General features: G+C 39.5%; 1 protein-coding gene across 5 annotated transcripts in view; it reads left to right on the forward strand.

Moving 5' to 3' along the window:
- LOC119502695 (major histocompatibility complex class I-related gene protein-like) overlaps positions 1 to 9,751 on the forward strand; it is a 38,845-nt gene that overhangs the window by 15,552 nt on the left and 13,542 nt on the right. Inside the window, exons 2-7 of one of the 5 annotated variants that reach the window (XM_037793843.1) lie at positions 837 to 1,103; positions 1,493 to 1,771; positions 1,909 to 2,211; positions 2,772 to 2,885; positions 3,101 to 3,118; positions 4,736 to 5,742. In XM_037793843.1, coding sequence (XP_037649771.1) covers positions 837 to 1,103; positions 1,493 to 1,771; positions 1,909 to 2,211; positions 2,772 to 2,885; positions 3,101 to 3,118; positions 4,736 to 4,746 — 992 coding nt within the window. In that variant the 3' untranslated portion in view covers positions 4,747 to 5,742. Of the gene's footprint in view, positions 1 to 836; positions 1,104 to 1,492; positions 1,772 to 1,908; positions 2,212 to 2,771; positions 2,886 to 3,100; positions 3,119 to 3,283; positions 3,379 to 4,219; positions 4,337 to 4,550; positions 4,569 to 4,735; positions 5,743 to 9,751 lie in introns of those variants that run through there. The other 4 variants (XM_037793842.1, XM_037793841.1, XM_037793844.1 and 1 more) reach the window with 4 other exon arrangements.

Consider the following 9,751-nt stretch of genomic DNA (forward strand, 5'->3'; position numbering starts at 1 on the left):
TTTCCAAGCTAGTTGTAGTAGTCTGGTATATTTATGGTGTATTCTAATATATTTGTTATATTGTGTATCCTATAGATATTACCTCTAGTGTTGATATGTATATTTATTGTATATTTACGGTCCCTGTGCATTGCCTGAATAACCTGCTGCTGTAGCACAAGAATTTCCCAATTTGGGATCAATAAGTACATCTATCTATCTATCTATCTATCTATCTATCTATCTATCTATCTATCAGTAATGTGAATGGGTCTATAACATATTCTTTTGTAGCTCACACTAATTCAACATATTTTTTTCCTTTTTTCGGTAATTGACAATCAATTAACCCATTTGTGCCCAAAGACTATATTTAGTATGATAAGGACACATTTGTTCTGATTGGTCAAAAGTTTTGAAAAGTGGTACGGACATACTTTGGGTAAGTATCTAACAGTACAACACTTTTTACACTGCATATGTGTGCATATCTTTGATATTCAACTTTGTATGAGTTCATAGATACCAAATACTTGATTGTGCCCTTTGTAGTTTCTGAGATACAGACATGTTCTTATCATACTACTGTATATCTCATCTGAGGGCACGTGACTACTCTTTTTACCTAAAACATAAAGGAGTCCAAAAACAGTAGGCCCATGTGCCCAAAGGCTAGATATATATGATAAGAAAAACTCACTTTTCAGCCAAACGGTTTGACTGATTTTGAAAATTTCTTAACATTTGTGCTGAGGCAAGTCCAAAATTAAAAATTTCAGTTGCGGGAACAAATGGGTTAATCAATCAACCCCTCAAAAATGTTTTAAACACAATTCAAAACCATCTTTGTCTTGCAGTGAAACACTCACTGAAATATTTCCTCACTGCAACTTCTGGAGTCCCAAACTTCCCAGAGTTCATGGGTACCATGATGGTCGATGAAGTGTTGGTGGGTTACTATGACAGCAACATCAAGACCGCAGAACTCAAACAGGACTGGATGAGGAAACTAATAAAGGATGAGCCACAACACCTGGAGTGGTATTCTCTGAAGTGTTTTGGTAGCCAGCAGGTCTTCAGAGCCAACTTGGACAGCCTGAAGCAGCGCTTAAACCAAACTGGAGGTACAGTATGTTTATGTTCATATGTAACTTTTTACGGGTAAAATGATTTCTCTCTCTGATGTGAGATGTAGACACACATCCCTGGCTTCTCTAGTGCTATTTGATACAGACAATACAGACGAGTTTCACTCTGCTTCCTAGCCATCTCTGCCTCTCTGTGAGCCATCCACACTGTCCAGATGATGAGTGGCTTCCACTGTGGATCAGTGTGTCTCTGTGGTGAAGATGTGATATTATTAGGACTGGCAATCGATTAAAATATTTAAACCTCGTTAAAACTTATTTGCGTTAATGCTTTATTATGGTGTTAATTTTGACAGCCCTAGCTATTATCTGTTAATAACTGGCTGTACTGAGATATCTCTTTTTTCTGTCTCTGCCTCTCTCAGGTGCCCACATTTTTCAGAGGATGAACGGCTGTGAGTGGGACGACGAGACTGGAGAGGTTGTTGGTTATAATCAGTACGGTTATGATGGAGAAGACTTCCTTGCATTAGACCTGCAGACGCTGACATGGACCGCTCCAAAACAACAGGCTTTCATCACCAAACTTCGATGGGATAATGACAAAGCTAGATTAGAACACAACAAAAACTACTACATCCACAGATGTCCTGACTGGCTGAGGAAGTACCTACAGTATGGGAGGAGCTCTCTGCAGAGAACAGGTAGGATCACATGGCAAGATGTACTGTTGTACATCGACGCATTGTTTCTAAGGCACTGTATCATTCCAGTGAAAATAATATCCTGACACATCCTGGTGTCTCAGTACAGACTCATCTGTGTCTGTCCTTCTCTCCAGAGCGTCCCTCAGTGTCTCTCCTCCAGAAGACTCCCTCCTCTCCAGTCAGCTGCCACGCTACAGGTTTCTACCCCGACAGAGCCATGATGTTCTGGAGGAAAGATGGAGAGGAGATTCATGAGGACGTGGACCTCGGAGAGATCCTCCCCAACCACGATGGATCCTTCCAGATGAGCGTTGAGCTGAACCTGTCATCAGTCGCACCTGAAGACTGGAGGAGGTACGACTGTGTGTTTCATCTCTCTGGTGTGGTGGACGACATCGTCACCAGACTGGACAAAGCAGTGATCAGGACCAACTGGGGTAAGACTGGTATATACTTGTATATTTGTTTATTTATGTGCAACAGATTCCTGTAACATTTGGTGGACAGTTAGACCATAATTAAGGAAGAACTTATCAGAAACTAGGGTGTAAATTGCCAAAATGTTAACTTCAACTTTGTTGTCCTCCAGGGGCAATTTGTCGTGCAGCTAGGTAAAACACAGAAAACAGAATGACATAACACATTTAGAGGACCGGTGCTGACATTTACTCTGAGAGGTGCTGCCAAGTTTGATGACTTTTCACAGATACAGTAGATGGCGCTAAATAAAGTACTTATGTACTATGTTTGTTTCTATATCTTGAACTCCTGGTTTACTGTACCCACTTAAACCACTGATAAGCTGTGAACCTCTTTGTCAGGGTTTTTATTTACTACACATTTGTTTGACCAATAATGATTGACAGCACTGCCTGAATGTTGATTTGAAATGAAAGTCATATCCAGAACTGAGGCATTACCACTGAAAACACTTTCAGAACCACACAGCACACAGTGTGAATGAACCCAAAGTGTGAATGTTCTGTTTTGGTTCCAGTTCCTCCTGCAGGGTTCCCTGCTGGTCCTGTTATTGGAGTTGTTGTAGGACTGCTGCTGCTGCTGCTGGTGGTCTGCATCGCTGGACTCTTCATCTGGAGGAGGAACAATAACGGTGAGGAACAGAGATGTTTTTATTCCTCTGATGAATTCAAATAAATACCTGTGATAGTCTCGTCCTGCATATTTAGTGTGGTACTTCTGGTAACTCCATCCATTTATTTGACAAGTGATAGTGAAGCACAAAATTGTTTTTTTTCTTTTTCTGCTTTTATAAATTCTGAAATGTGAATCATTTTCTAACATTGTTTTCTCTCATCTGTATTTCAGGGTTTCGCCCTGCTAACAGTAAGTATTATACTGTGAAATATTTCACATTATATACAATTATATATATTTTTCCCCCTTGTGGGCGAGCAACTAATATCCTGTTCACCATAAAAACAAATGTCCGGCATAATGTGAACACCAATATGACAAGGATTTCACTTTATTTACTACTTATTTTGACAGCGGGGCAGTGAACATAGAAGAGGATGCTGAACTCCACAACTTTCTGTCATTTAATAAATCTCTCTAATAAAAGCTGCTCATCTGATTGTATATATATGTATATATGCATATATACATATATGCATATATATATATATGTGCATGCAGGTATATATATGTGCATGCAGGTGAGTTTCTGACGGGGCATTTCCGGCGGGTCGGGGGGAGAGAAAAAGTCACAATGCATCAGAAATCCACAGTGCCTGGAACACATTGGACAACGCCTAGGAGCTAGCTGTTCAAACTAAACCAAACTAAACACACAAACAAAGCCTTATGTTGGAGCCTTAATGTCGTTTTTTGTTTCTTTTACTTTTATCTGTGGATGACACAATTAATGTATTCCTGCAGTTCTAGCACTGACCACAGGGTGTAACATGGACATGAAAGTGCATATAGGTAAGCTCTCCTGATTAGGATCAGGATGTGTGAGACGGAGAGCCAAACAGTTTTTGACCGTGCCGAGCCGTGCCAGGCCGAGCAGAGCCTTGCCATATGAAACATTGTTGAATTAGATCCCACTGAATGGAAACAGGGGAAGAACATGATGGTGAGATGTGAAAGTTTAAATAAATGTAACTGATATAGCGTTACACAGCGCACTGGACATTGATTTGTTTGTAGAACACCCGTCCGAACATTATTGTTCGTTTTCATATCTTGAACTCCTGGTTTACTGTACCCACTTAAACCACTGATAAGCTGTGAACCTCTTTGTCAGGGTTTTTATTTACTACACATTTGTTTGACCAATAATGATTGACAGCACTGCCTGAATGTTGATTTGAAATGAAAGTCATATCTAGAACTGAGGCATTACCACTGAAAACACTTTCAGAACCACACAGCACACTGCGTGAATGAACCCAAAGTGTGAATGTTCTGTTTTGGTTCCAGTTCCTCCTACAGGGTTCCCTGCTGGTCCTGTTATTGGAGTTGTTGTAGGACTGCTGCTGCTGCTGCTGCTGGTGGTCTGCATCGCTGGACTCTTCATCTGGAGGAGGAACAGTAACGGTGAGGAACAGAGATGTTTTTATTCCTCTGATGAATTAAAATTAATACCTGTGATAGTCTCGTCCTGCATATTTAGTGTGGTACTTCTGGTAACTCAATCCATTTATTTGACTGTGATAGTGAAGCACAAAATGCATTTTTTTCTTTTTCTGCTTTCATAAATTCTGAAATGTGAATCATTTTCTAACATTGTTTTCTCTCATCTGTATTTCAGGGTTTCGCCCTGCTAACAGTAAGTATTATACTGTGAAATGTCTCACATTATATACAATTATATATATTTTTTTTTTCCTTGTGGGCGAGCAATTAATATCCTGTTTTCCATAAAAACAAACGTCCTTCATAATGTGGACACCAATATGATAAGGATTTTACTTTATTTACTACTTATTTTGACAGCGGGGCAGTGAACATAGAAGAGGATGCTGAACTCCACAACTTATCGTCTCGGAGGACTTTATAATCTGTACAACATATATTTCATTATTATTATTGTTATTATTAATATTTTTATATTCCTGGAAGTGAGATCAAAATGTCATGGTCTGGCACTGTACCAGAGAACATTGGACTTTTTCTTTTTGTTATAAGTTAAGACTGTCTTTTCTTCTCCTTTTGGTTTATTAGTTCTGTTATTGTGATTTTGGTTTGTTTTGGATTTGGGCTCTTTTATATTCATGCATTCCAGTGTTTCCTGTTTTATTTTGATATTCACACCTCCTGTGTCTTGTCTGGTTTTACTGTTTGTTTTCCCACCTTTTTTGATTGTCTGCCCCGCCCAGATTTGTTCCACCTGTGTCTAATCGCCCTCTTGTATTTAAGCCCTCTGTTGTTGTCAGTTCATGTTGCTCCTGCCTAGTCTGTGTTGTCTCCGGTGTTATCTCTGCCATCCTGCCTGTGATCCTCGTGTCTTCTGCTTTGTAATTTTAGTTTTTGTTCTCAGTTTAGTTTCTTGGTGTTTTTCCTTTGTACTTTGTTTTTCTCAGCCTGCCCTCTGTTTTTGGTTTTCCTGTAAGATTTTTTTTTTCCACCAGCTTTACAATTAAAGCTTTCTTTTTGTTAAATGTATCTGTCTGCCTGGTCACTCTGCATTTGGGTCCACCCTTTAAACTAATACCTTGACAGAATGAACTAACCAAAATGGACCCAGCAGAGTTGCAAATTTGTTCTTTGAAAGTTTGTGAGTTTGAGTTGACTGTGGAAAGACTAGTTTTTGCTCATGCTATTGAGTGGACTTCCCTCCTGGACCAGCTTGCTATGCAGCAGGAGGATTTTAAGGAGAAGCTGTGGGTGAACCACTTTGTACCCCTTTAAACTAATACCTTGACACAAATCTATTTTACAAGGGAGACCTTAATTCTTAAGTAAAAGTAGCAATAAAAAATACTCCAAATGAAGTAAAAGCTTTCAATGTATGTTTTTTTGTATGTAAAGTCTTAATCTGAAAACTAACTAGTTGTAAATAACTGATGGAATAAAATGTATAAATTAGCAAAAAATGGAAATACTCAAGTAAAGTATATATGTGTGTGTGTGTGTGTGTGTATACGCGTTTGATGTGTGGATCCGCCTGGTGTCAGCTGTCAGCAGTGAGTCTGCTGTTTGACAGTGCCCCCCATACATATATATATGTAGAAGCCACATTGACTACTGGAGCATGGTTTGAGGAAAAAATGACATGGGCTGTACATGTACAGAAATTAGTGGACAAATGTAAGAAAGTACTGAATGTAATGAGATGTTTAGTTGGAAGTGAATGGGGGGCAGATAGAACTGCTTTGAAGGCCATATACATTGGGTTAATTAGATCAACATTAGATTATGGTAGTGTAGTATATGGATCTGCAGCAAACGTTGGATACCATACAATATCAGGCTCTGAGACTATGTACAGGTGCATTTAGAACGACTCCAATAGCAGCATTACAGATAGAGATGCCCTTAGAAATGAGAAGGATACAGCTATCACTTAGCTATTGGTTTAGCTATCAGAAGACAACTAAAATATAAAATGTTTAATCTGTGATCTGTCTTCACTCTGGTATAAAACTCCAGTGATGTTGAGAGGTAAAGTTATCAGATCAGTCCGGTCAGCAGCAGCGTCCAATCAGTAACTGATATCCAATAAGGGGGCGTGTCGGTCAGTAAAAGACCTCAATGAAGGATGCTGCCGTGTATCTTCGCTCATCGCTCCTCAGAGATCCCTCCTCGCTCCTCGATCCTCGCTCTTCCGTGCACAAATAAGAGCTTTGGGACGGTCTTCAAGACGGCGCACCAGAACAACTTCCGGTTCGATCGAAGATCGAGGAGCAAGGAAATGAAAAATAAGAGCTTTGGGATGCAGTATAAAATCAGCAACTTGACTTTTTCCATGTGGTTTACTGGAGACAATCCATATGCAGTGGGACTATGTGACCCTAATGTTTGAGAAATCCATACACAAAGTTTGTAAGTGATGCAACTAAATAGTACTGATTACAGTTTAGTGAGTTGAGACGTTTCTTGCTGCAGTCTGCAAAAGTGGATGAAAAAGAAATTTAAAAAATTGATTTAATACAAGATTTTAAAGATAGTCTCAATTTGAATTGATATCATGGAAACTTGGAGAGAGGAGGTAAAGAACAACATTACCCTCTGCTGGTCTGTTAAAGTGATTACTAAAAAAGAACAACTACAATGTGACAGAAGAGCAGAACTTTGTGTGACTTGAGAATAAAAAGAAATCTACCTTATAGCTGCAACGATTAAGCGATTAGTTGTCAACTATAATCAATTAATCGGTTCGAGTCATTTTTGTAAGAATGAAAAAGGTCTAAATTCTCTGATTCCAGCTTCTTAAATGTGAATATTTTCTGGTTTCTTTCCTCCTCTATGACAGTAAACTGAATATCTTTGAGTTGTGGACAAAACAAGACATCTGACGACGTCATCTTGGGCTTTGGGAAACACTGATCGACATTTTTTTACCAATTTCTGACATTTTATAGACCAAACAACTAATTGAGAAAATAATCGACAATGAAAATAATTGTTAGTTGCAGCCCTACTGTAATCTATCTAGATCTCTCCTCACAGACTATGAATTAAAAAACTACATCATTCAGGTTTTGTTGTACAAAGGTGGAAAGTAAAATATTCGATTTATTTAAGTACCTAGGTACAGTTTTGAGGCACATACTGTGGTTCAATCCCCGGCTGCTCCGGTCACATGTCAATGTGTCCTTGAGCAAGACACTTAACCCCAGTGGCGGCCGGCCAATAGAGGGCGCTAGGGCGCCGCCCCCCCCCCGAGCCAGACAGCCACACACAAAAAAAACATTACTACCACTACTACTAATAATAATAATAAATGATACAAATTGTCAATATTTGTGTTTAAAATATGGAATGCATCCAGTAATGTGTGTAAAATATGATAGAAAATCATCTGTGCAAAACGTGGTTTTCCTGCACGTCCCCTGACTCCCCTCTGCCTGTCTGACTCCCCTCTGCCTGTCTGACTCCCGTCTGTCTGTCTGACTCCCCTCTGCCTGTCTGACTCCCCTCTGCCTGTCTGACTCCCCTCTGCCTGTCTGACTCCCGTCTGTCTGTAGTTCAGCTCTGGGGCGATGGAGAAATCGCCCACAGGAGGTGGGTCTGTGTAGCAGCTTAGCCAATAGCTGATTCAAGCTCTGAACGATTGACATTAAATTTAGCCAATCAGCGTCCTCAAATCTAATACGAGAGGGGTGATTGTTTTATCGCCCCGAGCTCGTCAGGCTTTAGAGCATTGAGGAGAGAAATAGGCATTAACGTAACATAATATTGATTCATATTTGATCAGCGCTGCCTAGTTTGACCGTTTGGTCGGAGTTCGCGAGTGACTGACAGCCGGCTCTCATAGATAGCAGCTGGACAGCAGACCTCAGATCAGCTCTTACTGCTTGTTTTCCTCCGGTTTGTGAAATCTTGCAGATGCTGGGTAGTTTAATCTATAATAATATATCATTTATTAGTTGATTATATTTTGTATTAATAATCTGAATCTGTAAAGTAACTAAAGTTATTAAATCAATGTAGTGGAGTAAAAAGTACAATAGTTCCCTCTGAGATGTAGTGGAGGAGAAGTACAAAGTATCAGAACATGGAAATACTCAAGTGAAGTACAAGTACCTCAAAATTGTACTTGAGTAAATGTACTTAGTTACTTTCCACCACTGAGTACATGTTATACTGTTGTGTTTTCCTAAGCATTCTTTACTGCTCCTGTTGGAATCAAATAATTGTTGATTATTTAACTGCAAAGTAGTAATGTGTTTTTTTGATACCTTCACGTTTTTTGTATTAAATCATACCGGGATGTTTGCTGATATTGATTGGATGTGGCACAGCCCGACCTAGAAAACATTCCACCAGCCGCCACTGCTTAACCCCAAAGTGCTCCAAAAGGCTGAGCCATCGGTGAGTGAATGAGTATTAAGATTAGATCCTGATGGGCAAAGTTGGCTCCTTAGCAGCCTCTTCCATCAGTCTGTGAACGGGTGAATGCTGACATGTAGTGTAAAGAGCTCCTATAGAAAAGGGCATAAGCCCTGAGCTATCAAACCAGGCGCACGAATTTACGACGTCGCTCTCGTGTCTCCTCGCTCGATGCTTCCTCATACACACACATTACCGTTCGCTGACCCGCCAGTTGTTTAAACTGACGCATGCGTACGTCTACAACTGTGTGTCTGCGAGTGGCTCTGCGGCTCTGCAGGGGATGAATCTCTCTCTCTCTCTCTCTCACTCTTACTAATCAGAACAAGATGAAGTTCCTCATTTTGCTCCTCTTCTGTCGCGATGTATCTACAGGTAAGATCATATTGCACATTTCAACGTTATTTCCTGTTATTCTTGTTGCTGCAAAAACTTGTTTGATTTAGTCACTTTTTAGTGCGACATTGAGGAACCACTTTCACTTTGTCTCACTGAGCTGCAAAAGAGCAAATTTCTGCTGTTAGTAGGCCTACAATAAAAAATAATAATGATTGTATACTGGCCATCTACATTACTCATTGCTCAATGCACAAGATTTCAATTTAAATATTATATTATTTTATATATATATATATATATATATATATATATATATATATATATATATATATATATATATAAACTGGAAAAAACAAAGTTCGGAAACTTGTGTTTGATGGATTATTTCTCTGTTGTTACAATGCTAATTGGCATTGTATTTTACATCGTTGGAAAGCCTGTTTATTTACCTTCGCAATGATGTCCAACTTGTAAGGATCATGCATTTGTGGGATGAGCAGCACAGCTGATTATGTGGGTAGCGCCCAAGAAAAATTTGCCAAAATGCTCCGTCAATGGTAAACAGTGTATTCTCCTGTTGGTATTGACTCTTGTTTTGAGTTGTTTGGTGGATTAGAT

Source organism: Sebastes umbrosus, chromosome 15 (assembly GCF_015220745.1).
Source record: "Sebastes umbrosus isolate fSebUmb1 chromosome 15, fSebUmb1.pri, whole genome shotgun sequence".
In the NCBI taxonomy this organism is placed as follows: Eukaryota; Metazoa; Chordata; class Actinopteri; order Perciformes; family Sebastidae; genus Sebastes; species Sebastes umbrosus.